The 27,849-nt window shown below is 33.5% G+C and overlaps 6 protein-coding genes across 6 annotated transcripts; 2 read left to right on the forward strand and 4 right to left on the reverse strand.

Annotated features, from left to right (window-relative positions):
- Positions 1–400: 400 nt before the first annotated feature.
- Positions 401–3,494, reverse strand: LOC149900738 (uncharacterized). The gene is made up of 9 exons (XM_090112677.1): positions 3,486–3,494; positions 2,791–2,904; positions 2,622–2,692; positions 2,246–2,533; positions 1,950–2,112; positions 1,432–1,587; positions 1,220–1,356; positions 744–969; positions 401–577 (listed from the first exon to the last, which is right to left on the reverse strand). Exons 1-9 carry the CDS (start codon positions 3,492–3,494, stop codon positions 404–406), a joined length of 1,338 nt encoding a protein of 445 aa, XP_089968803.1. The 3' UTR covers positions 401–403.
- Positions 3,495–4,536: 1,042 nt separating this feature from the next.
- LOC149900739 (uncharacterized) lies at positions 4,537–9,751 on the reverse strand. The gene is made up of 8 exons (XM_090112549.1): positions 9,563–9,751; positions 9,106–9,176; positions 8,590–8,877; positions 8,179–8,341; positions 7,263–7,418; positions 6,589–6,725; positions 5,009–5,234; positions 4,537–4,790 (listed from the first exon to the last, which is right to left on the reverse strand). Exons 1-8 carry the CDS (start codon positions 9,686–9,688, stop codon positions 4,641–4,643), a joined length of 1,317 nt encoding a protein of 438 aa, XP_089968675.1. The 5' UTR covers positions 9,689–9,751; the 3' UTR covers positions 4,537–4,640.
- A 4,450-nt stretch (positions 9,752–14,201) lies between these two features.
- Positions 14,202–15,232, forward strand: Polr2C (RNA polymerase III subunit RpII33). The gene has a single exon (XM_090112325.1). The coding sequence runs from the start codon at positions 14,363–14,365 to the stop codon at positions 15,188–15,190; it is 828 nt and encodes a 275-aa protein (XP_089968451.1). The 5' UTR covers positions 14,202–14,362; the 3' UTR covers positions 15,191–15,232.
- Positions 15,233–16,475: 1,243 nt separating this feature from the next.
- Positions 16,476–21,442, forward strand: LOC149900741 (uncharacterized). Its single transcript, XM_090112443.1, has 14 exons — positions 16,476–16,740; positions 16,854–17,016; positions 17,200–17,355; positions 17,471–17,607; positions 17,939–18,164; positions 19,203–19,307; positions 19,390–19,460; positions 19,545–19,677; positions 19,766–19,917; positions 20,051–20,213; positions 20,293–20,448; positions 20,523–20,659; positions 20,747–20,972; positions 21,253–21,442. The coding sequence occupies exons 1-14, from the start codon at positions 16,661–16,663 to the stop codon at positions 21,379–21,381; spliced, it is 2,034 nt and encodes a 677-aa protein (XP_089968569.1). The 5' UTR covers positions 16,476–16,660; the 3' UTR covers positions 21,382–21,442.
- Positions 21,443–22,351: 909 nt separating this feature from the next.
- Positions 22,352–23,920, reverse strand: RpS25 (ribosomal protein S25). Its single transcript, XM_090112288.1, has 4 exons — positions 23,858–23,920; positions 23,561–23,653; positions 23,176–23,359; positions 22,352–22,476 (listed from the first exon to the last, which is right to left on the reverse strand). Exons 1-4 carry the CDS (start codon positions 23,858–23,860, stop codon positions 22,397–22,399), a joined length of 360 nt encoding a protein of 119 aa, XP_089968414.1. The 5' UTR covers positions 23,861–23,920; the 3' UTR covers positions 22,352–22,396.
- Positions 23,921–24,337: 417 nt separating this feature from the next.
- On the reverse strand, positions 24,338–25,704 carry LOC149900743 (uncharacterized). The gene is made up of 2 exons (XM_090112670.1): positions 25,479–25,704; positions 24,338–25,015 (listed from the first exon to the last, which is right to left on the reverse strand). The coding sequence occupies exons 1-2, from the start codon at positions 25,609–25,611 to the stop codon at positions 24,756–24,758; spliced, it is 393 nt and encodes a 130-aa protein (XP_089968796.1). The 5' UTR covers positions 25,612–25,704; the 3' UTR covers positions 24,338–24,755.
- Positions 25,705–27,849: the final 2,145 nt, after the last annotated feature.

Here is a 27,849-nt window from a genome sequence, read left to right on the forward strand (position 1 = left end):
TTTTCTATTATTTTGTTATTAGATTTTACGCGAGTATTATTTTTTAGAAATTAAATATTTTTAACGGATTAACATCTCAGTCTACCCGTGACCACGCTCGCTGTAAAGTGTTCGAAACGTGTTTAGGCGTGATTGAGTAACAGACAGACAGACAGAGTTACTTTCGCATTTATAATATTAGTAAGTATGGAAAGTATGGATAGTAGTATTTCTGTCAAAGAAGCATAGTAATCTTTATTTTTATGTAACCATTTAGGAGGATTAAGCATCTCGTGGTATACAGCTAGGTATGAAATAAAATAAAGTAAACTGAAACTAAAAATTTTATTCGCACAGCCAGTAACATTACAATAATTTATGAAAAAGAATTTCTCGAGCATCACTATAAATGTGTTTGTATTGTTTATTTTTGCATGCAAACAGGATTTGGAGCTAAGCAGGGACCACGTCTGGCTCCTGGTGCTTTATCTTGTTTATCAGGCATTTCTGGGAAGTAGTAATCTTTGTAGTGTTTCTTGACTTGTTCTATCAACTCTTTTGTGTGATCCCAGCCTCTTGTTTCGGCTATAATTTTTAACTGTAAAGGAAAACGTTAACGGTCAGTATTTCGAAATAATTTAATATTCCAGATAACGGTCAGTATTTCGAAATAATTTACAATAGGAATACCTGTTGAGCAAAATTTTGTTTATAAATAGCAATAATCACAATATGGATTTAACCTGTAGATACAAGTAAATTACCTCGCAACTAAATATATCCGATTTCACCCAAGCTCGTTCTGGTATACAGTCTCGAAGTGTAACACCAACGGCAGACAGCATACCGCATAGTTCTGCCATACCACCGGGGCGATCAGTCACAGTCACTTTGAATTTCATCAAACGACCTTCCGCAGCCATTCCTCGTTCCAGGGCACGTGCTAGAATTGTTGTGTCAATATTCCCGCCACTTATTACACAGCAAACTCTGTGAATTAGACGCATTTAGTTATTAATAGTCACATTATTTCTTCTAAGTTAAGAAGCTCATGTCCATCAGATAGAGTATGAGAATTTTCCAGTCGTAAAAAATAAAAGTTTATAGTTGCTGAGTGAGGTAGGCGATATACAAACAAAAATTATAATTCCTTAACGTTCTAACTTTATTTTTAACTTAATTTGAATTTGCTCAAGATTATAGTTTTATTTCAATGAATTCAATAAAGTAATTAATTTACTTTTTCCCTTTAAGATTAGGAAATAGGCCAGCCATGATAGCAGCTATTGGTACCGCCGCTGCACCTTCCACAACAAATCTTTCTTCTTCGACTATGTGCATTATTGCACGCGCTACCCAATCTTCTTTTACTATAACCTAAACAAAAAAACATTGGTTACATTGAACTTAACAAAAAATTTAAACATGACTATTTATAATAATGGTTTATACCATTTTATCAAGAAGCCCTTTTAGATTATAATAGGCATTAACGCCGACCATATTAACGGCCAATCCATCAGCGATGGTAGAATCTATAGTTATGGCAACTCGTTCATTTTTTTTAAACGACTCTACCATACTACAGGTTTTTTCTGTTTGAACACCCTGTAATATATAATTTTTTATTATTACAATCTTACTTTAATTTGTAAGATTATCATTGCTTCTTCATCTTTTTTTATTATGGCCTTAGATATTCATATTATTAGTAACTAGCGGTCCGCCCCGGCTTCGCCCGTGGTACATGTTTACGTTTTCTCTCCATAAGAACCATCCTCGTACTTCAAGGAATATAATAAAAAAAGAATTATCGAAATCGGTTCAGCCGTTCTCGAGTTATGCGCTTTCCAACACATTTTGCGATTCATTTTTATATTATAAGATGTATGTAGTAGGATTCATTTATTTTCAGTCGGTTGTCATAGTATATCAGTAGCGATCACTAAATGAAATGGTATTGTACTAACGTAAACTTCAGTATCGGGTTTAAGATGTTTAACAGCTACAGCAATACCAGTGACCAAGCTACCGCCGCCCACAGGCACAAGGACTGCATCAACTCCATGTATTTGTTCAATTATTTCAATGCCTATTGTCCCTTGACCTTCGATGACATTGGGATGATCGTAACTGCAATTATTTCTTCTTTTATAAACTTTTAAATTCGCCTTTGTTCCTCTGATCTTGGCTTTTCAATTTCTTATACGGTCTTTTATGAAAGTTAATATTCTATCAAAACGTAAATATATAAAATGGTACCTACCCATTTATATATCTCATTTTCTTTTCTTTGGCTACACCCATTGCAAATCTTTTCGCTTCTCCTATATTATTGCCATGTAACATTAATTTAGCTCCAAATTGTTCACATTTCGATATTTTTGTAATGGGAGCTTGTATCGGCATCACTATTATACATGGTATCCCCATTAGTGTTGAATGATAACTCATTGAAAGTCCATGATTTCCAGTTGAAGCGGATATTACTCCTAACTTTTTTTGTTCCTCAGAAAGTAGAGTCAATGCATTTCTGACGCCGCGCTCCTTGAAACTGATAATGATGATGAATTATTCGTTAGTGTGTACTTACTGTTTTAACAATGATTTGAGAATTTACATCATGTCATCAATATAGTTACCATCCCGTATATTGCATGAATTCTTGCTTTAAAAAGATCTCCATTCCAAGTTTTTCAGACATGTGTGCTTTCTGAGAAATAGTGTTATTATGAAATATTTTTGATGCATTTAATTCATGAATAAATAAGCCAATAAATCAAATGATAAATCTAAAAAAACATGAATTACCGACGATGAAGTTTTGACGGTATCCCCGCTAATTCTCTTCGCGGCAGCAAGGATATCGTCATATTTAATTTTTCGTGGGTTATTGGGATCGCAAAATTCATCAAATTCTATATCCTGAATAAAATAGAACGTCAGTAATAATAACGATCTTAATTTCTTTACATAATAAGTACTACTACTACTACAACTCTAGGTATGCTTATTAGGTCGTTCAATTGTTCATGTTTTATTATATTGCAGTAGGAACTATTTCACGTGATGAAGAAATATTCTCAATTTTTGTGTTTATTGCAGATTTCCGATTGTAGGTATGTATTAGTAATATCTTATATTATATGTATAAAATTTTCGTGTAACAATGTTAGTCTGCATACTCCTCCGAAACGGATGGACCGATTCTCATGAAATTTTCTGTGCATATCGGGTAAGTCTGAGAAACGGCCAACATCTATTTTTCATATGTACCACGGGCGAAGCCGGGGCGGACCGCTAGTTATTTTATAATTCTTCAAATATACATACATTACATAATTAAACGAGTTGTGCCCATGGCCTGGCTACGCCCATGAAACACACCCGTTTTTACGATATTATTTAACCGATACTAAACCATATACAATACATCTATATGCACTGATTTTTTTTAGTGGAACCAGTTAAGTTTTTGCATAATTTTAAATTACGACATTACTTACATCCTGCATTCTGTATGTTGAAAAACAATTTTAAGTATTCATCAGAATATAAGATTACTAACGAATAATTTTAATCATAATTTAATGTTAAATAAATATAATATGTTCGGTACCGGAAAATTGACTTGATAGATGAATTATAAAAAGTGTCAGTGCAATGACACTTATTTTGGGTAGGAAGGCATATTTTTTGTAAAATATATTTGTATTTAACTAATGAGGTTTATAATATGTTTAACGTTGGTTTTATTTTAGATTCCATTAAATTTTATTTACTCAAGTAGTTAGATATATATATAAAAAATCTATTTAGGGTTTAAATGTAAATGGAGTCTAATCGAGTATATATAATATGTATTATATGCGTGCGCGCGCTCGCAGCGTGCCTAATGCTCCTGCCACAGCCCACACTACGCTCCTCGCGCTGCTCATCGCTCTGCTCATCGCGCTGCCGTTGCCCGTTAATCGCCGCGACATTGCTCTCTCTGCCCACAGTCCACACCCTGCTCTACTGGCGCAATTAATCGCGACGCTCCTCACTTGTCATTTGCCTTGGACGTTGAAACGGTGGTAGCCGCGTGCGCGCTATGCATTTTTAATATAGCTAATTATATTAATATAGGTGGTAAAAAGAAATATACATCGTCGTCGTCGTCCTCAAACAAAAAACATTAACACTTTTCATTATTTTGATCATTCCATGCTTGGCGACGACATAATTTCCAATTTTGCATATGTATGCGATGTGCGTCTTGCGAGAGCACTCGATGCGGACCACAATGCGGTCTGCGATCGCGCGATTATGTGGCCACTGGCCAGGCACTCGCACTCGTATCGCCGCGTCGCCGGTCCTTTGACTCGCGCGCAATAACCGACATTTATATCCTTCAAAGCTACTTGATGTATATAGCTACCATTTTAAAATTACCTATGTATTTAAAGGAGTAGGCTAAATAAACTTAAATTAGTAAGTAAATAAAAAAAAACCTAAAGTAAATCTATTTATTAAGAACTTCATTAAAAATATTTTTTTTCTTAAATTTAAATGTAATCCCACAGTATACATTCCATAATATTTATAACATATTATTTATTTTTAAAATATAGATAATAGATTCAACATCAATTTTTTTTAATTTTTTCGGTGTTAAAAATTTAATGTGATACGTCATCTAATGAGTCTGTACTGGGCCTACGTCGCTCGTCCCATTCCCGCGCAAAATACCATTCTTTATAGGTGTTCATGATCACGTTTCGTAGCTCAGCCATGTGTTCGGGGCCTCGAGTTTCACACACCACCTTCACCTGAAATTATTAAACTTTATTGACACTGCGTAAAAAGGCTAGGTAAGTCGCTTGTGGTCGTAGATAGCACTTCTGTTACCTAGTCTGTGTTTTACCCCAGAAAGCTCACATAATACTCAGAAACCTTAGTCAATTCAAACTCGTTTCAGTTTCGCAACAGAAAATATATTGTAGGCAAAAAGTAATGAAGGTTTTCCATTTCCATCTATATGACTTACTCGAACACTAAATATATCTCCATACACCCAAGCGCGTTCCTGCATGATGTCCTTTATGGAGACTCCCAAAGATGCGAGCAGCTTGCACAGTTCCGCAATACCTCCGGGCCGGTCGCTCACCGTCACCTTGAACTTCACCAAACGCTGCTCAGCCGCCAGACCGCGCTCCAAGCATCGGCCTAAGATCGTTGTGTCGATGTTGCCACCTGATAATATGCAGACCACTCTGGAAATATTACCGGTTAATAAGTAGGGATGCCATTAGATTAACTTTTTCCATTTTCCATTAGATAAGTAAGATAGATTTTGTAGTTATTGCAAAAGTAATAAAAGATACACATACAAGAATATTTTTTGTTATGTTAGATCGGGCAACCAAAGTGGTGCTACGCCTGATGGTAAGCGATCACCATCGCGCTTTTGCAGAGATAGACCGTAGGACCTATGTAAATTTGTTCTTTTAACTTGGGATCTTTATCATTTGATAAGGATAGGATTGACGAAGGGAAAAAGGAATGGATTCCCTTTAGGAAGAGTGACGAAAAGGAAGCGGGCATATGGCCATACAATATTGTTTCGGAAGCTGGTATTCCGAATCTTTATATCAATAATGATATAAATTATAATCATGTAATATCTATTTCGTAATATTATTACGAAATAGATATTACATGATTATAATTTAATATATAATATTGTTATAAAATAATATTGTTTCGGAAGCTGGTATTCCGAATCTTTATATCAATAATGATATAAATTATAATCATGTAATATCTATTTCGTAATATTATTACTTTATTAAAATTACGTCACCCTGTGATGCTTCAGTTTATTCATATCAATTATGTTGTGACTAATAAAACAATAATATTTTGAATTTCAATCCGGGGGGTCACGGTACCCCCCTGATATTATTATTTATTATCATCCAAAATAATCAAACCCGTGTGCGTGTCAATAATACAATCATAACTTTACATGATACTAACAATTGATTAATGGCTTTGATAATTAATTGTTTAACTTTGGAAAAGCTTTTAGGAATCTTGTTAGGTCCACTGCACAAATAGGTACTTATCTAGTATTTGTGAAGTGCACCTCGTCTCCGTCTTCTAAATTAGTAAATATAGTTGGTAAATAGTTAGTGTACTCTTAGTCTTACGTGTAGGTAATTAAGTAGTAGTAGGTAGGTTAGTAGTAACACTTTACATTATATTTTAACCCTATCCCTACTATATAATATTATAAATGCGAAAGTAACTCTGTCTGTCTGTCTGTTACGCATTCCCGTTTTAACCTCTCAACCGTTTTGATGAAATAATTTGGCATAGACAATCTTTAGACCCTGAGAAAGAACATAGGCTACCTTTTATCAAAACACCACGCGGGCGAAGCCGCGGGCGGAAGCTAGTGGTATGATATAAAAATAAATATTCGAGCGATTGCCAATTATGAGTTAGAATTAGTTAAGTGCAATTTTTTTTTCGGACCTTTGAACGAATATTTGTTGCAAAGTTATTATTTTACGAGTGACTTTTTTGCTGTCTTGTAAAATAAAATAGAATAGAATCTCTTACTTCTTATTAGCAAGTTCGGGTACGAAGCCTGCCATGATAGCAGCAACGCATACCGCGCCGCCACCTTCTACGACATATTTTTCCTGTTCCACAAGACGCAAGATGGCGCGTGCCAGCCAATCTTCATTCACTGTAATCTGAAGTTGAGAAAAAAAACAAAGGATATTTTTAGCAGGGACGCTATAGATAATTATTATTTTTTGTATTAACTAAGTATACAATACTAACTTGAGGTGCTTGAGACTTGGAACATTGAAGTAGATTACTTGCCAAATTTTGGAAAGAAGTATTTAATATGTATTATCAAATAGATCAAAATTATAACAACTGAATTTAGATTTTGGAACCTAAGTGTGGAACATACATTTTTTAAGACATTGATTGAAAAGACAACCTTGGTGATTGTGAAATGAGCAAAACATACATTGATAAAACAGCTAAGTATACCTTTTCACCATGTTGGAATAATTCTGATAGTTCCGCTATGTGCACTCAAAGCACTTGATATTTACTAATAAACATAGATAAGTAAGTACCTACCTACATAAAGAAAACATAAAAGATTTTATAGCTTTGCAGTGGTAATAGCCACTTTCTTTCGTAAGCATAAACGATCAAAGAAAAAGCGGACAAAAGATATGAAAAAATACCTGTTATTAATAGAATGAAATTACCATTTTATCAATAAGATTTTTGACGGTGAAAAAGGCGTTATAGCCGACGGTGGGTACGGCGAGACCGTCTGCTAGAGTCGACCATATCTGCACACTCGTAGGTTCCTTGTTCCTCATAGCTGTCTCCATACTTGGACATTTCTCTGTTTCTACTCCCTGCAAATAATTAGTGTTTAGGTTTATAAATTGACAACATCGATTTAGGTTTTTTTAAACTTTTGAATCACTTTGAATAGGTACCTACTTACTATTATACAAGTACTAACCAATGAATTTACTTCAAATGTGAATTCACATTTTTCACAAAATTTCAAAAACAAATTCAAATATGTATTTTCAACAAGGACGATCTTTTAGTAATTCAAAAATTAGCATCAAGTTTTATCTCAAAGTCTATTAAGCCATCCAATCTATGTATTAATTAAGTATCCATAAATCCTCGATTCAATCAGATTTTTACGCTATTCTTATATACAGGGTGTCCCACTATTGGTATACTAAGCGCGAAGAGACTTGTAGTTTTGCATACACTGATCACGTAAAAAATACTTAAACAACAAAATTACGTCAAAAATTTTTTGCTAAATTTTTCCTGAAAATCCATGTTTTCTTCTCTAGCTTCGCGCAGCCGGCATATACCGCTTCTCTAATGTGAGCATTTTGTCTATGAAAACATAATATTAAACGATAGCTCATGTGCTGGTGACAAAGTTGGGTGGGTTGCTTGTTATGGGTGTACACATAGAGTTTTAAGAATTCATAAACTTGAAAAAAAAAATGCGTCTGGAATTTTTTAAGTATTTTTTACGTACTTAGCGTATGCAAATCTATAACCTCCTTTGGGCTTAGTATACCAACAGTGGGACACCCTGTATATATTTTTTTTTGATAATTTAAAAAATATATAGGTAGTTACATAAATAAGAACGTGTGGTTTCAGATGTTTTATTGCAGTGGCGACGCCGGCCAAGAGACCTCCCCCTCCCACCGGGACCAGCACGGCATCCACGTCTGGAACTTGCTCTAATATTTCCAGACCCACTGTTCCTTGACCAGCCATTATGTGGGGATGGTCGTACCTAAACGACATAAACGACCATTTAGTTATAGCTAGATGATGCAATAGGTTACATTATTTCCTTAAATTATGAGTTATTGCTGCATATTTTGCTACACCAAAACCATCAAGTATGTACCTACGTCACTCGGAAAAAATAGTCTTGTTAAACGTACATTCTATCACTATTAGGAAGTGTAAAGTGTCTTGTTATTAAGATTTCTATGGTAAAAACCACAAAAACCATCCATTATTCATAATTGTTATTACCCGTTGATATAAGTGAGGCCTTTCTCTTTGGCAAGCGACATAGCGTGGTATTTTGCTTCCTTCATGTCATGGCCGTGAATTACGACATTTGCGCCATACGAGCGGCAGTTCTCGATCTTCATGATTGGAGCTACGTTTGGCATTACCACGGTGGTGGGGACATTGAGCTGTTGTGCGTGGTAACTCAGCCCTTGCGAATGGTTGCCCAATGACGCCGAGATCACCCCTCGAGCTTTTGCTTCAGGGGAGAGCAGTAGTAATGCATTACGGGCACCACGCTCTTTGAAACTACAAAGGAAAATACTTGAGAAATACGTATACTTGTAGTGATACTGATCATTTGATGAATAGGTTATTTTTTCTTTTGTGGAATTTTTGTTAAAAATCCTTAATAAATTCAAAATTTCAAATGTAGCCTTTATTTTAATTGAAAATAACTTGTATTTTTACAAAGAGCGAAAAGCTTTTTTAAATTTAAAGTGAAGTAACATTAACTTATAAGCATATAAACTCTACCTTCCGGTATGCTGCAGGAAATCATTTTTCAGATAAATTTCCATACCATAAATACTCGACATGTGGGATTTCTATAATAAAAAAACAGTTATTTTAAAACGAAAAGCGTTAGGTTCAAAGCAATATTAGTTTACCAACTACATAGTTTTAGTGACTACTCTAGACGAAGACGAAAAGGTTTGTCCAAAATTAAAGGTATTTTGAAATCGATCACTATGATCAAAATAAGTACATCTTCAAAAACCTTAATGAAAATTAATTGTTAAAAACCTTCTATAGTCATCTTGAATCATCAATCATTTATAGCACAGAAATGAAGGTATACCTATCAATTGGATATTCGCCGTTGCAACTATGAACATGTTAATGTAGAAAAATGTAAAAATTACATTCTACAAATGCATAATAAAACCATAATAAACCTTAGCTTATACAATATACATATTATTTAACTTACCACGCATGGCGTTTTTATAATCCCACTCTGAATCCTGAAGGCGGCAGCTGAAACATCCTCAAATGATATTTTTTGAGGATTCTCACTATCACACATCGGATCATATTCAATGGTCTGGAAAACCATTTTAAAATTAATTATTATGGTAGAACGTGTATGCGTTCACGAAGGCCTCATCTTTTTGGTGCGACAAGTCGCAGTTTGTAACGCTTGTATTAGCTTATTAAAATTATAACAAAGATCAAAGGTTGAGAACCATAAGACTACATTAAGATAACATGTACCGACATCATAGAATAATATAAGTACATATTATAACATTATATGAACAGAGAGCTAATTAATAGGACTAAAGTCAATGCATGTATCTATAATAATAATTGTTTATTTACATAAGACAGAACATATTGTTAACTTGTTGGTTGGTTCTGTATAGAATTTAATCATTTCTCTTCATTAAAATTTTATCAAATACTAGCGGTCCGCCCCGGCTTCGCCCGTGGTACCTACATGTTTAAACTATCCTATCTCTCAAGTTGGATCGAACTACACATGGTATGCGAATTTTATTATAATCGGTTAAGTGGTTTAGGAGTCCATTGAGGACAATTAACATTGTGACACGAGATTTATATAAATGTATTAAAGAATAAGATTATGAGTAAGAAATAATATTAAATAGTTATACACTTGTAATAATTGTATACAAATAGGTAAATATAAATAATAATTATAGGAAATAATTATCTTACTGGGCCATTATCATATCGTTCCATTGTTTTAAATAAAAAAAATATTTCACAAACTAATTATTTTGAAACTTTATCTTGTGACCGGTCACTTAGCTTTTCACGAGACGAATGAATGGTTTACACAATTCACTAGATTCCTTTTACATCGTAAAAGAGTACTGTAAAGTATAAATTATACCATGGGCAATTGTTTATAGGTTTATCCATTATTGATTATAATCATATCACTAAAATGAGGTAGTCCTACTGAAACTAGATTCCTCATGAACAGAAATTGAAAATATGTGTATATGTATAGTGGATATGGGTATTTTTTTCAATATAACTATAAGAATCTTTGCTGCCTTGGAACTTTACCATAACTGGAATGTCGTGGCGATTAGCTTCCCCCCTAGTCAAGTGACGTAACCTGTAGATACGTTTATCTACAGCCTTCGTCAATCTCATACATTCGTAGTCTATTCTATTGAACGCTACGCTAACAGAAAGCCACTTGACTAGGGGTGCTGGGCAGGTACCAGCCCCCCTAGTCAAGTGGCTTTCTGTTAGCGTAGCGTTCAATAGAAGCTGTAGATACGTTTATCTACAGTCTACGTCAATCTCATACATTCGTAGTCTATTCTATTGAACGCTACGCTAACAGAAAGCCACTTGACTAGGGGGGCAGGTATTGTGTTTGTGGACCATTAATAAATCGATATTAGGCCGTAAAATAATAATCCAATTAGCAATTTCCATAGCCTCGCACTCTAGTATGATATAAGTTTTACAACTAAAGTATGCACCTGTACGTAATTGCCGAATCCTTTGCCTGGTTGTGAAATTTAACTTGTATTGAAAAATTGAATCTCAACCGAGGTATAAATTATAATTATTCCTTTAGAAAGTGATTTCTTTCTTTTCTTTTCTGTAATTTAAATAAAGGAAAGGAGTAGGAACATACACACTGCTGCACTTACATTCATGTAAAATAACAAGCTTACAGTGTTTATGAGCATTGCGTATACCTACATAGATATAGAAATATAAGTACGTACAGCTACAACCACTGTCCTATCCTATGATCTACTAATTTAATACTATTATATAAATGCGAACGTTTGTGAGGATGGATGTAGATATGTGTATGTGTATCAAATACTACTGAACCGATTACAATTAAATTTAACACACAGGGTAACTGGATTAACACATTTTAAACCCCTTCCAGACGACACAATTTAATCAGCCGATTTGATTGCCGATTGAATCGGGCCCAATTTGATCGTCTATCCACACGTACACAATTAAATCGCCAATTTTAGTTCTGCTCCGTTGCCGTTACTGACTGGACTTTTATTTTGCAACATGCCTCTTAGTAAAAAACAAAAATTGGGGCTGATTTTGGCTGTAACTACAAATTTAGAAGAAAGAAAAAGGATATGGAGCAAAGAATGGTTGCTTAAAAGAAATCGCCTAAATCATATAAATATTGTTAGAGAACTGGACAGTGTCGATTTCACAAATTTTATGCGGAATGAAACTTTTAATGAGTTATTATCTCTAGTAAGCCCATACATTACTAAACAAGACACTGTTATGAGAGAAGCCGTTAGTCCTGAGGAGACATTAATAGTAACGTTTAAATATCTAGCATCGAATAGATTACAAGTAAAAATTGGCCAATTAACGTCCACACCACCCAATTTGATCGGGCAATCCCAAGGCAATCGCAAATCGGCCGATCCCGACCACCCAATGACCTTGAATTTCATATTTCCTTATAGACGACCCAATTTGATTGCCAATCTTATCAAATTGGACGAAAAATTGTGTCGTCTGGAAGGGGTTTTAATCCCGGAAATCCCAAGGGAACGGGAATTACCCGAGTATTTCTTTGAAAACGTGGGCTAAGCTGCGGACAGAAAGCTGGTTTATTATAATATTCTCATTCTAATACTTCTTGTGGCAACACGTCCCATATAAAACGGAAAACAAATCATTAGGTAAATAATTAAATTATACAGTTATACACTCTTCTAAGCTTTAAGAAAATCTATAAAACTATTGTTACTCGGTTACTCCTGTGGTTACTCGGTATTCGGTTAGGTACTGTCCTTGAATTGTTTAAAAATATATATAAAAATATGTAGATAACCGAATTTGAAAACCAGAATTATTTTCAAACAAGAAACCGTTAATAGAACAGTTTAATATTATAAATTAGGTACTTAATAATATTTCATAAAAGGTTATTTATTTCATATATTATGTAAATATAAATGGTTGTATCCAAGGTGTATCAGTGAATTTGTATTCGACCTACTTTTATTTAATACAAAATACTTTTATAGTTGATGTTATTTTTAAATTTATTGCACTGCTATGCTGCCACATTTTCTTAAGCCTTGCCTAGACGTAAGAGCGTTTTCACATTATCCGATCCGATATCGGATATCGGAAGCCGATAGCCGATATCCGATATCGGAGGGAAGTAAAATGTATGAAATATGTGCCTGTCTTTCACATTGTCCGGTCCGATATCGGATATCGGAGCCGACACCGATATTCCCAGTGGCTATCGGACGATAATGTTCAGTGTTGCCAAATCAATTTTCGAAAAGGCAGTATACCAACAGCAAAAAAGCACTAGTTTGTGTATTTTCAGTCTTATAGGGCGCTCAATCTTTAAAAAAATTCTTTGCTTTTAACCTAAAACCCTTTCTATTAAAAGAAACCTTTTTTTATTAAGAAAACACACATTTAAGTATTTATAGGCATTTAAAATACGATTTATACGGCAGGTATTTTTATTTGCCGTATTAAAATATACGACAATTGGCTGAACTGAAGTAAACAAAAATATATTGCATTCTTAAATTCAAATATCTATCTTCGAAAACATTAGTGTCTATCATCTTTATTTTATCTCATTCTGCCTCGCTCCTCCTCCTATTCGGATGTTGGTTGTGCTGTTTATTGTATTGTTATCATTGAGTGCTTTGTTTTTAACCGACTTCAAAAAAAGGAGGAGATTTCACACCGATTTTATTTTTATTTTGAATTTACAACAAAGAATACAAAGTTTGAAAACTCTTAATTATAAAATAATTGCTTATGACAATAAAATAATTTATGTATCTTTACTTACAGGAAATTATAACAATCATATTACAAATATATTTGAACGAGTGACAATATTATTTTAAGATATTACAGTGTAATAAGAAAAAGAAAAGAAAATGTGAACAAAGATTGTATCACTTAATAAATTTATCATAGGTACTACATGAACTTTTATAAATGTATGTAGTGAAAAAATGACTAAATGACTAGTACGTCTTGCTAAAAATACATATAATAGATTTTGAAAGGTATTTACTAATTTGTATTACCATATATTCAAATATAAATTATATTCGTCCATGGTATTACTAAAACTATTAACTAATACTAGCTTGTAGTAGGTATTGATATAAATTTATTTAATTTATATTGTGTTAACATAAGTATATTATGTTATACAAATGACCGATATCAAAACTATTTAGTAAATAGCACGTCTAAATAAACATTTTACTTTTCTTTTTTGAAGTTGTTTTTCTTTATCGTAGTTATTTTTAATGTACATGTACAACTATGATTTACATTTGATTTTTTTTAATTACACCTTTTTTTATCAACTGGCAATTTATTTAAGTTTTCTCTAAAAATTTCTGGCAACACTCATGATGATATCGGAACGATTTTATCGGACAATGTGAAAGGGCAAATTGTATCCGATATCGGATATCGGCTATCGGCGTCCGATATCCGATATCGGATCGGATAATGTGAAAACGCTCTCACATACCTGTATTTGACGTTTCACGTTGACGGTTGAGGTTGCTGGTTGACGACGTTGACGTAAGATTGACATTTTTCATTGACACTTAACCAGCAAGACGCGTAAATAGTGAAGTTTATGTTTTATTCAATAAAATACGACTATTTGTTTAAAAACATTGAAAAAAAGCTGTTGTAATATTTAGTTACTGAAGTGGGCTGCTGGCAATAACCAAAAACCACCATGCCGTACGCTAACCAACCTTCTGTGCATATAACTGAACTAACCGATGACAATGTTAAGTTTGTAGTAGAAGATACCGAATTAAGTGTAGCTAACAGTATGCGCCGTGTGTTTATCGCTGAAACCCCGACTATGGCTATAGATTGGGTTCAATTGGAGGCAAATTCAACCGTCCTTAGTGACGAATTTCTAGCCCATAGAATCGGTCTCATACCGTTAATATCAGATGATGTCGTTGATAAAATTCGCTATTCAAGAGATTGTATGTGTGCAGACTTCTGTTCCGACTGCAGTGTCGAATTCACTTTAGATGTGAAATGTACAGATGATCAAACTAGACATGTAACAACTGCAGATTTAAAGTCGAGTGACCCCAGAGTAGTTCCAGTCACATCTCGACACCGGGACGAAGATCAAGCAGATTATGGTGAGATGGACGAAATCTTAATTATTAAGCTGAGAAAAGGTCAAGAATTGAAGTTACGGGCTTATGCTAAGAAAGGATTTGGGAAAGAACATGCCAAATGGAATCCGACAGCGGGTGTTTCATTTGAATATGATCCTGATAATGCTATGAGACATACTCTATATCCAAAACCAGATGAATGGCCGAAAAGTGAGCACACAGAGCTTGATGAAGACCAGTATGAAGCAGAATTCAATTGGGAAGCGAAACCAAACAAGTTCTTTTATAATGTAGAATCTGCTGGGGCTTTGAAACCTGAAAATATAGTCTTAATGGGTATTGTGGTTTTAAAAAATAAGTTGCTTAATTTACAAGTACAATTAGCACAAGAAGCCCAAAATGATGCATTAGCAATTAATTAAATTTCTAAATAATTCTATTATTAAATAATACATTAAAGCTCATTTGGTTGTTTTATTGAAAAGTAGTATAATCTTCTAACTCTAATATAACAAAAATCTTTAGATAAATAATAGTAATATTGCTCTATGTTCAGCCTCTAATATAAGTGTTTAGAAATAAACGGTAAAGTATTTTATATCCATACGTGCAATTTAAAAATATAATAAATTTGAAGTTGACAGTTTGACATTCATACCTATTAAATTTTAATGAATTTGTCAACAATATTATTGAAACTATAAAAATATTTTTTTTTGGCTTCAAAAAAAACTACCTATACAAAATATATAATCAATTCTCTTGAAATGTGGGATGTTTTCGGAGAAAGCTTTATATCTTCCAAGCAGAATGTAGGTTCTTTTAATTATGGCTAATTTGAATATTTGAATCATAGATTTGAATACTCTAATAAATGAAGTGTTCACTCCAATTAAAAAGCTAATTTTTCACATTTATTTTTTTATGTAAAGGTAAATGAATCGGAATCTGTAAGTAAAATAAGACTAAAGCTTGAAGACATTCAAGAGGCCCATAATAGAATCAAAGATCAAATAACAGTAACTCCATTGATTGTCAGTAATTGTATAAGTTTTTATTAAAACTGATGTATTTTTATTCATTTTTCACCACAGTACATAACATTGCGTAAGTAACTAGATTGGTCAGCAAGCTCTTATATTTTTTCAGGAAGCAAAATATATAGGAAATAACTTCTGCAATGTCTGTTTAAAATGTGAAAATCTGCAGAAAACTGGAAGGTAGGTATTTAAATGATATGAGTTGAGTAGCCTATCGAATGGTCGATTATCAATAGGTATTAAAATTTAACTTATGTTGGATAATTTTACTGTGGATTTGAAAGTCTTCCTCCAATCCTACGGATAATAATAGTAAATACTATTATTGTTACTTGTTAGATACTTTATAAGAATACATTAACTCATTAGTATGCTTATACTAAACAGTGTTCAAATTTTCGATGGGCCCTTGAGAGTTGAGGGAAAGTAATTGAAATAGTGGAGATAGCAAATTCAAAGATTTTCGAAAATTCACTTGCTTCAACCTCGGATCGAACTAAAAATTAAAAAAAAAAAATTGTTAACTATTTTATTTTTTTCCACACTGTATGTGTACTTATACCTACTTAAGATACCTACACATGGTTAGCTTTGTCTATCTTAAATCTGATTTAAATATACCTATTACTTATGTTTCTTTTAAGTTTTAAGGCTCGTGGTGCGTGCAACGTTATCGAAAGCCTTCAACTAAAAGATAAAAGCAAGGGATGCACCGTGTCAGGTGGCCGCAATTTCCTTACTGCAATAAGTTATTATGGATTTACACATTCCGTTCCTATCAACATAGTTATACCTAAGGATCATCCCATTTCTGATAGACAACGATATAAAGAGAATTTCGCAATTATAAAAATGTACGGTAATGATGCAAACGATGCCAGTCTACATGCTCTTACATACAGTGGCGAGATTGGTTCGAACTACGTTCATGGGTAATAGATTAGATTTTAGTAAACACCTACTTTATTATAAGTACCTATTGTGAATTAATTACTGAATATATTTTCTTAGAATTAAAAACTACAAATGGAATTGTCTTTTCTAGATCAGATAGATTGGACCTATTAGCAGGATATGGAACGCTTGGCCTAGAAATACTTTCGCAAAAAGACAAAATTGATGCTATTTTGTGTCCTGTGGGAACCGGAGGTCTCGTTGCCAGCGTTTTGTTAGCTGTAAAAACTTTATTACCCAATTGCTTAATTTACGTGAGTTAATCTGAAAATTAAATAAACAACTAGTTAACTAGTTACTATACTATTTATTTTTTTGCCTCCTTGACCGTCTGAAATATCTGAGTAGACTTGAAGGTAGAGTCCTGCTTTTTTAATTATATGTACATATTTTCATTCTAAATTGCAATTAATCATCAATAACATATTGTTGCATAGGGTGTAGAATGTGCATCAGCGCCAACCATGACTAAAGCACTACAAGAGAAGAGGCCGGTTCCGATCCAATTAAAACAGAATATAGCTGACAGTCTATCAGAAGTAATTGCTAGTAATAATGCATTTAACATCATACGTGGATTCCTTGATAAAATGGTGAAATTATTTTCTACAACTTTTATGTCTCTGTTACGAGATAATGACTATCTATATAGATATATACTATATCCTTTAGTTTCTGTGATCTGTGTACTATATAATATTTGTACAGATAACCGTCGAAGAAACATGGATTTCTAGAGCAATGCTTATTTTATTTGAGCGTGAAAAAATGGTTGTGGAGGGTGCCGCTGCTTGTCCCGTCGCAGCAATAATGGCGGGGAAAATGCCAGAACTCAAGGGAAAAAAGTTTGTTATGATTTAATACGATAAAACTTCTATAACTCGATATAATTTTCAACCGACTTCAAAAAAGATTACCGAATTCCTAATATATCTCTACATAATTATGTCCAATTGTTTTCTTGTGCTTTATACGACGTTCCAATACCTATAGCTAGATACCTACGTACTTTAACTACTATAACTTACACACAGCTATTATAGTAAGATTATAGCTTACAAAATAGTTATGTAAAAAATTCAAAATTCCAAAAGTATCCAGACCGTTGCTCGTTTATAAGAAGTGATACGATTGTGAAACTTGAGTTGCTCATTTATTCTGATTTACATGTTTCAGTGTCGTCATAATACTGTCGGGTGGTAACATTAACAGTAGTCGTATACCCCGTGTAATCGAACGTGGTTTGCAAGCGGAGGGTAGACTCATGATGATAACGGTTACCCTGAACGATTCGCCCGGCGGCGTTGCCAAACTTATTGCTAGGCTGACAGATTCAGGAGCAGATGTCAAAAATGTGACCACAGAAGGCCCTTGGATGCGGAAAGATATTACCAGTGTAACGGTACATAGGAAAAAGATTTTTAATAAAGCTGCTCGGTAGTTACTACTCCGCACGAGTAAACTATTTTTTTTCTAATATTTTCAAAATTTAAGTGGGGAAACTCAAATTTTATAGGATGAATTTAGGTACTAGTCAAACATAATGACTACATTAAGATATCAGGATTTAATTTTGCATTTCTGTGTTTCAGATGAACTTCCAAGTTGAAGTAAACGACGCAATGCATGCGAAGGAAGTAGAAAAGAAATTGTTGAAAGATTATCCGCAAACCCAAATCAATTTATTGTAACAATTTTATGTCTATTTTATATATAATTTTGTTTTTGTTAAAATACTTATAATAAAATACTTACTTAACTACAATTAAAAAATATGAATTTTATTAAAATTACAAAACAAATCATTCTAATGGTCAAACCCTATACTTATAAGTAAAGATACAATAACATGTGTAGGTATATAATAGTATATTATAGGTAATTGCAGCAATAACTTTTTGTCTGAAAGTAATATGCCGTTTTTGAGCTGAGATATTCTGTACGGATTTAGGTAATTAGAATAATTTTATTGCTGAAATACCTACTAACTAGCTGCCAGGAGGCAGGACATCCATATCATGTAAGGATATAAAAATTCGTTTAAGTACCTCCTCTGTAGCTAAGTAGGTACTCAAGAGTCAAGACTTACATACACAAAAAGTTTCATACAAATCGGTCAAGCCGTTTCAGAATTGTATGGTTACAAACATTTACTACGGAAGTATATAGCCTACTCATACCTAAATATCTATGGTACATATTAATAGATACCTCTAGCGTGGTTTATGTTATGTTCTGGAGTGACAGTATAAATTTATAGAAGGGACAATCAATGTTATTAATAAAATCCAAAAAATAAATAGTCTGGCTCTCAGGTTTTACCAAATTAATCACGTATATAATAATTATAAATATCATTGAACATGGTAAGGGTATTTTTTATTGAAAAAGATTTGATTAGTTACTTATACATATTATTGATTCGTGATATTTTATTTAGGAAGATCCTGATGTGGAAAATGTAATACCACATATATTGTCTTTCAACGAAATCAAACAAGCTGTTGAAAGAATCGACGATGGAATAATTCACACACCTCTTTGTGTAATTATTATTACTTTTTCAATTTTATTTTAACTACCTACTTTTACACCTGTACCCATTTCGCCAAAATTTACTTTTACAGGAAGCAAAAATTAGCAAATACATGGATTATAGTATTTATTTAAAATGTGAAAATTTACAATACACAGGCAGGTATGTTATACATTTTAATTACCCCATTTCAATATCAATCTATGCAAGGCATATTATCGTCGAATAAATATATTTTTGCCAAAGTTGCGCAGAGCGTGGAATTAGGAACGTTTTCGTAGCAAAGGGTGAAGAATTGAGCGACCGTGGCGTAATAGTGCCTTCAAATGGAAACATGGCGTTAGGTGCAGCCTACCACAGTGGAACATTGGGGATACCTGTAAGAATGAAAATATGTTCTACAAAGGTTCTACACGATATATTTAGAATATCATAATTATTGAATACTTTCATTAATTTCTGCGAAGGTTACTGTAGTTCTGCCGAATCGCGCGCCTCCGGCCCACGCCCAACGTTGTTCGGAACTCGGTGCAGACGTTGTTCTTTACGGAGAGAATGTAGATGACGCATACGCATATGCGAAGAAAGTCATTCGTGATAGTCATCAAGTTTTACTTAGGTTAGAATTAATTATTTAACTAATAACATTTTTAAATGTAACTGTCATCAAAATAAGCATCTTAAGTCTACTTACAATAATGCAGTTAAAACCTCTGTGTTTAGTAGGTAATATTTTCCCATTATTTATGCAGTTCTGATGATCCGTTAGTGATGGCGGGTTTAGGATCCGTGGGAGTAGAGATAATCACGCAATTGCCAGAAACCGATGCTGTGATAGTGCCGGTTGCTGCAGGTGGTCTGTTAGCAGCTATACTAGTGGCTTGCAAAAAACTTAAGTGCACATGCCTTATATATGTAAGTGTCTAAAATACTCAAACAATATGATAATATAATGCGTGTAATGTGCCGGTAATATTTTGTCATATGGCACTAGGGAGCTGAATGCGCTAAAGTTCCAAAAATGATGAGAGCTCTACAAGCTGGACGACCAGTGAATGTCCAGACTGTACCAAATTTAGCTCAAAACCTTAATGCGTCTACTGTAGGTCCCAATGCATTTGCTACTATCAAAGGAAGACTGGACAGAATGGTACGTACATTAACGTCCTATAATTATTGAAATTCTGGATAGATTTAAAATAATATCTACTGTTATTTTAAAAGCTTGTAGTTGATGAAAGTTACATAGCAAAAGCTATCATAAGCATGTTGGAACGCGAGCGATTAGTTGCGGATGGCGCTGGTGTGTGTGCTTTAGCTGCAGTTATGCAAGGGCTAGTGCCGGAATTGAGAGGCAAGAGGTAATAGCAGTAAAAATATCACACATTTTGAGTTGGTATTCGTATTTCCTAAACATATTGTATCTTGTATATGCTACCTACATACAGGGCAGTTTGCGTAATAAGCGGTGGTAATATAGACTCTGGTCGGCTCTCTCGTACTATTCAGAGGGGCCTAGGAGCTACAGGGAGACTTCTAAGATTTGCGGTAGCCGTGCCTGACCACCCTGGAGGATTGGAACAACTCTCGAAAACAATTGCTGATGAACATGCAGTGTTAAAAAGTCTCGTCACTGAACAGATGTGGGTCCATAGCGATGTTGGAGCTACTTGGGTAATAATTGTAGTTTGTCAATGTAAAAATCCGACTCATTTTTTGGAGTTGAAGAATTCAATGTTCCTGTGCGAGCAAATCGCAATATGCGCGAAAATTAATGAGGGCAAAAGTAAATATCATTGATTTTGAATTTAAGTTTATATGAATATTGTGTTAAAAAACAGTTCAATCAAATTTAGAAATGTTCTAGTCTATCAGCATTCAGCTTGCATTCAGCATGTGTGATGAATGAAAATATAATATTGTTGAATTTTATTTTCCTTACTTATTTTTTTAGGCTAATGTTGTGGTGGAGACTTCAAATGAAGAACATTCAGCTAATTTTAAAGATCGTATCAGGGATCTCTATCCATCTATAAGATTTGCTATGGAGGTTGATACAAAACACAAATCAAATGCACGCTAAGATTATGAAGAAAAATTTAAATAATTATTTCTTTCAAGTTGATTATTACTATTTGTTGAGAAATTATAGACCGGGAGATACTGACACAAAATTTCGAGTCATTTGTAACAAGGATGGCGGTTCTACAGGGGTCTTAGTACGCAATGACAAAAAGAAAAATGATGGTGTGAACGCTGGTACCGGTGGCTTAGTCGCGTGGGCGTTTGTCGAACTCGTCGGAAAAATAGCGAAAGTCAAACGATTTGTAACACAAAAATTTTAGAATTTACCGATAGCCCATAAAAAAGTAGTAGGCGGTAGTGTCATGCCATACTTTTCCGGTGTGACTAAAAGCCCGCCATACCGACGCGAATGTGTTGATTTAAATAAAACAATCATTCAACCATTTGTACCAGGCTAACTTTTGCACAGGTAACTATCGTCGTGCAGCCATTTACGAAAATCGCCATGCCATACTTTTCGGATGATTCCAAATGGTCGCCATACCGCCGAAAATCTGCAAAAAATTTTTATTTCGCCAAACTTTTTGTACCAGTATTGCATTTGGATTTTTGGAGAGTATTTGATAAAATGTGACCATTATTATATTTGCCATACTTCTAGTAGGGGGAAAAAGTGCTGTCATACTTGAAAACTTAATTTATTATTAATTTATATAAGTGAAGATTTCCAACACATAGATCTTTGAAATTTTGTATTTATATTTGTTGATCCTCAAACTTACAGGAAAAATAAGTGCCATACTGTTACAAATCGTTTGACTTTCGCTATTTTCCGACGAGTTCGACTAACGCCCACGCGACTAAGCCGCCGGTACCAGCGTTCACGCCATCGTTTTTCTTTTTGTCATTGCGTACTAAGACCCCTGTAGAACCGCCATCCTGTTACAAATGACTCGAAATTTTGTGTCAGTATCTCCCGGTCTATTATTCATAGTATCTATTTGTATATTCAGGGAATAAAACAACTGTTTTCAGATTTTTTTGTATTTATTTTTTAAAACTTATACATAATTCTATGCCACAGGATCGTCACCCTTTGTTGCTCTTGTGTAGATCACTTGTCCGTGGTGTTGGACTACCTGCTTGATCAGGCCTGAAACAAAATGTTCTCTTTAGACAAACAATTAAAATTACAAAAATATCTGCAATTGCGATGTTAATATTTAATCAGACTCAATATATCAGATTTAACTGTCATAGTTATTCCAGCGTTGTAAGGATCATCATAATATGCTTGTCTTTTTCCGCAACAAATTATATTGAAGAAAAAGCAAACTATGGAACTCAATATTCAATATGGTAGCACCTATATGACCATAATATGGTACTGATGTATGCATATACATAGAAAACTATAAAATAGAATATTCCAGTACAATAAATATCAAACCACCAATAAATGAAATTATGTAAATGTATGGTAGGGGCGACTAAATAGTGAAGTGGTGAACATTATTTTTTATATTATTGATGTTGAAATTGTTAAAAAATATCATAAAAACCAATTTCAAGTTTATGATCATAATCACAAATAACTGGAGATTTTTTTTATATTTCAACGCTAGATTCGAAATATTCTACCATAGGTTTGCTATTTGTACTAGTTTCTCAGTCATAACTTACTCAATGTTGTATAATATATGTATAATATATTATATGTATCCAGAGCAAGAGATTTGTTATGTTTAATCTTTCTTAGCCAAAGAATATTAAATATTAGTTTGAGACTTGAGTTTGAGTATTATATACCTACTGGTATTGCTAAAGATGACATAAAAGCAATAATACTAACCTTTATCCCTAAGTTCGATGAGTGCTCGCCTTGCAAGGGAGCCTCGAACCTTTAGCCTTTCAGAGACAACAGCGGGCGTGATGAGCTTGTACTGTGGGACTTCCTTGTACAGTTTCTCGTACGTGGGTTTGTCGAACAACACCTGGTTATTTAACTTGTCACGTACTTTTCCTTTGGACCACTTCTGCAAAATAAAATTTAAAGATTCGTCAGTAGTGAAAATAAAAATTAAACTTAGCTCCAGTTCCTTAAATCAGCCATCAGACTCAATATATCAGTTCATTTTATACTCTCATTGTAATCAAGATATAACAATTTATAATCATTTGGCCTGCGTCGATATACATGCCGATATAACCTCACTTATAATGTTATTGTTTCTTACCTTCTTCTTGGCTTTGCCGCCACCGGATCCCTCCTTCTTTTTCTGGGTTTTTTGGGGCTGTTTCGCCGAAGACTTTGCGTCCTTCTTGGGCGGCTAAAAAATTAAATATTGTATCAGAAGACATGTTGCCACGAGGTTAAGTCACACTTATTGAATTTAATTTTCGTAACTTGTGAATATTAAGACAAATATTTATTTTTTCTAATATCTTCAGTATGAATTACATGTAAAATGCTATTAAAAAGTAATTTAAACAAAAACTTAAAGTAAAATAACAGAAATGATATGAACGCTCACCATCTTGAATTCAGAAAGAATCACAATCCAGTGTTGCCGAGTGTAATTTATTTTTACCCGACACGTAATTTTATTCTCCCATAAAAGTACATGGTATTAAATTTAAATCAATATTATTTTTAACTATGCACTTACAGTGTTACAGTGTATTTTATTTTTATAAATTCATTTTATTCTATACCATAAATAAAACTTATTGGATATTTTTAGTGATCTTTTAATAACTCTGTAATCTGTATAAACATTCCGTGAAATGGCAATAATTAAACAGATAATAGAATATAACCACTATAGCCTCCGTGTCATTTTTTATTATCTGTTGATGTGACGAAAAGTATATTGATTAAAATTGTAATTTATGGAGCGTTTAGCTACTATTATATGTATATTCTATGATTTAAGGGATTAAAAGTTAATTGAATTTGAATGATAAAACCTTTGAGATAATATTACTACAGTGCGACACAAAAGAAATGAAAATAAATGAGGGCGCCACCGTCGCTCATATAGCAACACTGATACTGCGACGCAAGCGATCTTGATACTATAGAATAAAAATCTAAAAATCTATATAATATAATCTAAAATAAATACCGCGATTTAAACCGTTATAATTGTTTCATTGTAGCAATAGTGTAAATTTAAGACAAAAATACATTAGTATTTTAATTGACCTACCTAGGTCAAATTTTACTTAAATGTATTTGGAATTAGTTATTTTATAAAAATCGGTCAAGTGTTTAGACTGCAGAGGCGCACATAGAATCAAACATACAAACAAACAAGCATACATGCAGCTCAAACACATTACCCTCTTTCTGGGTCCGTTGGGTAGAAAAAAAACAAGGCGATTTCAAAACTACATATTTTTATTTTTTTTGTAGATAAATTTTGTACATTAATATAATTCATCAAAATCTAAATATTCTACTCCTTCAAAGGACTGATCATCACTCTGTTTCGAAGTACTGGCAAGAGGGTACGGGGCATCTTCAGTATCATCATTTGGTTCTTCAGCACTATAACAGCTATCTGAGTCATCTTCACTGCTCTCATCACCAACGTGAATAATAAATTTCTCTATGTCTTCGTACAGGGTTTTGCCTTCATTTCTACTCCCTTCCTCTACTATCCTGCGTACTGTGCTTTCAGAAACCCCTATAACAAACGAATTAAGATGAATAAAATCAAATAGTACATTTAACATATTTTTATAGTAGCTTAAAACTAAAACTTCCTTTATTTTATTAATTTTTTTTTTAATGTAGGAGGCCAGCGTCCCTGCGCTACTCTAGTAAGTAGTTAGTAAGCTAAATCTAAAATATGATTTTTTTTCTTATGGTTTGATTGATTAATTGATAGCTGTATGAAAACAGTTATCACTATACTATGTAGTAAAATCTAAACTAGGTACTTTATTTGAGGCTGGTTGGATTGGATATAACTTCTTGACTCAAATTGTGCTGGTCGCACTATAAAAACTAGGTTTTGTTTACATACAAATAACCTCAAATTAAATTGCGAAAACGTAATAATCGCCATACATACATACATTAAACACTCGTCACTAATGGAATATTCTATTTTACGTAGTACTGAGCAAAAATAAAAGGAATCTCACCGGTATATTCTGCTGTACGTTTGTAAACGTTTTCCAAATCAGTCAATAACTTTCCAGCTTGAAATTCGGACAAACACCGAATAAAAACTTTATACACGACATCACGGACACCGCTACGTTTAACCTTTTTCATGATTTCTCCTTTTTTATTTAAATTTCTTGTTCTAAATAACAATTTTATCTCAATAATTCTCCATTTCACGAAAAAAACAACAAATTTTTATTCAACTTGACAGCTACATTGGCAATTCAGGGTTGCCAGGTAATGAAAAACGAATTAGTTCCAATATAATTAATTTCATCTCTTCTAAGTCGTACTATACGTATGGAGGAGACACCACGAACAAAATCTGTGCGCCATTTTTTTGCTCTAACTAAGTTTTAAAAATTATTATCTAGTTAGGTATGTATCGTATAGGAGCTACCAACGTTGACAAGTGAGCATTTTAGTATAGTTGGTTCTTTGATATACTGTTCCTCTTGTTATTTCGGTTAGAGTCCGGGCTGTCTGGCTGGTCGCAGTGGTTGCGTTTAGTAGTGCGCATCTTATCTGCACAGGAAAATATCCTTAATTTAAAGTCATTTTATAACGCGTAATTTTTAATCTTTTGCCTTTAGATCCATATATCCATGAGACATAATTTGTTTATTGCAAGACGTTTTTTTCGTTGTTAAATAGGTGCCAGACGCAATTTTTTATTTCAAAATCATTAAAATGTCATCGAAATAAGTGAAATTCCATCGACATGAGTCCCCGTGAAGGATATACTATGAATAATATTCATTTTATTATTTACAATTTTTTAGCAACAATCTACCATGGTGCCTCCTTTTCCCAACGAACCTCAAATAGGACGTTAATGTAAACTTGATAAAAACCAAATATCATCAAATTCATATTGATACCCAAAAGTGTAATAAATATGAAACCATCTATTAAAAATATTAGTTTACTAATTATTCAATATAAGTATTAAAAAAGGATAATATAATATAAGTAATAAAGTTATTACTTACCTTTTAAGCGGAATCATGTTGATGTAATTTCACTTATTTCGATGACATTTTAATGATTTTGAAATAAAAAATTGCGTATGGCACCTATTTAACAACGAAAAAAACGTCTTGCAATAACAAATTTATGTCTGATGGATCTATCTAAAGGCAAAAGATTAAAAATTACGCGTTAATAAATGACTTTAAATTACGGATATTTTCCTGTGCGCACTAATAAACGCAACCACTACCGCCAGCCAGACAGCGCGGACTCTAACCGAAATAGCAAGAGAAACAGTATATCAAAAACCCAACTATACTAAAATGACTTTTTTTAAAACGTTAATAGCTCCCGTACCAGTACTTACCGATGAAAATATTATTTGTGCAATATCGTAACACACACGAAGGCATATTTGATGCGTTTCACCACAGACTAATAATAATATACTACGTATACAAGTTTCACTTTAAAAGAAATAAAAATTGAGCGTGCAGTTAAGCCATATGGCTTATGTTGAGCGGAACATAAGTAATGTAGGCGGTGTCGTCTCCATATGTATATCTCAATGGATAAAACTAATTTTTTTATTAAGGCAATTACACGGTTCAACGACCTTAATGATTCTGTCACTACATTTGAATTTGTTTTTTTAACCGCCCTCTATAAATATACATCGTTGTTGAAGTAAAAGTGACCAAAGATTATGGAATTGTATACTGTATCGTATTGTATCGTAATGTGTTAGTTGGTTTCTACCTAATTTATGTTTTCTCTGAGAGGCAGTAACATATTACATTTATTAATAGTAAATATTGTGTACTATGTATGTTGTAAATGTAATGTAGGAAGACTCATCTTTCAACATTAACCGTTATAAGCAAAGTCTCTACTACATGACCCATTCTGGAGACCTTAAGATGACTAAGCAAGTAATTACCTATAAGTTCTAGAGTGGGGAACAGTTAAGAAAACACCGATTTAGAAATTAATTTTATTCAACACGGACTCTACTATATTCTGGAGACCTGATGATGGCTAGGGTGGAGATCATCTCACCTACAGAGATATAAAAGATGGAGTACATTATTTGACGTATAATTCTATAGAACGGCCTCTACCATGTCATGGTGTATCGAATGGTAATGGTGACCAGGCAAATGTATTTCGCGTTCTAGTAGGAATATATGCATGCAACCTACACACACCGAAAAAAATAGGGGAACGGACAAGAAATCACGTTTTTTTCGACTTGTTATGTATTTTGTAGTTAATTCGGGGTTAATTTTTGAAAAACTCGCATAGTTCCCGTTCCCGTGGAATTTCCGGGATAAAACCTATCCTATATTACTCGTGGATAATGTAGCTTTTGAA

Source organism: Colias eurytheme, chromosome 18 (genome assembly GCF_061535395.1).
Source record: "Colias eurytheme isolate Ceu_HAF_F1 chromosome 18, ilColEury1 Martin Lab GWU primary, whole genome shotgun sequence".
Taxonomy (NCBI): domain Eukaryota; kingdom Metazoa; phylum Arthropoda; class Insecta; order Lepidoptera; family Pieridae; genus Colias; species Colias eurytheme.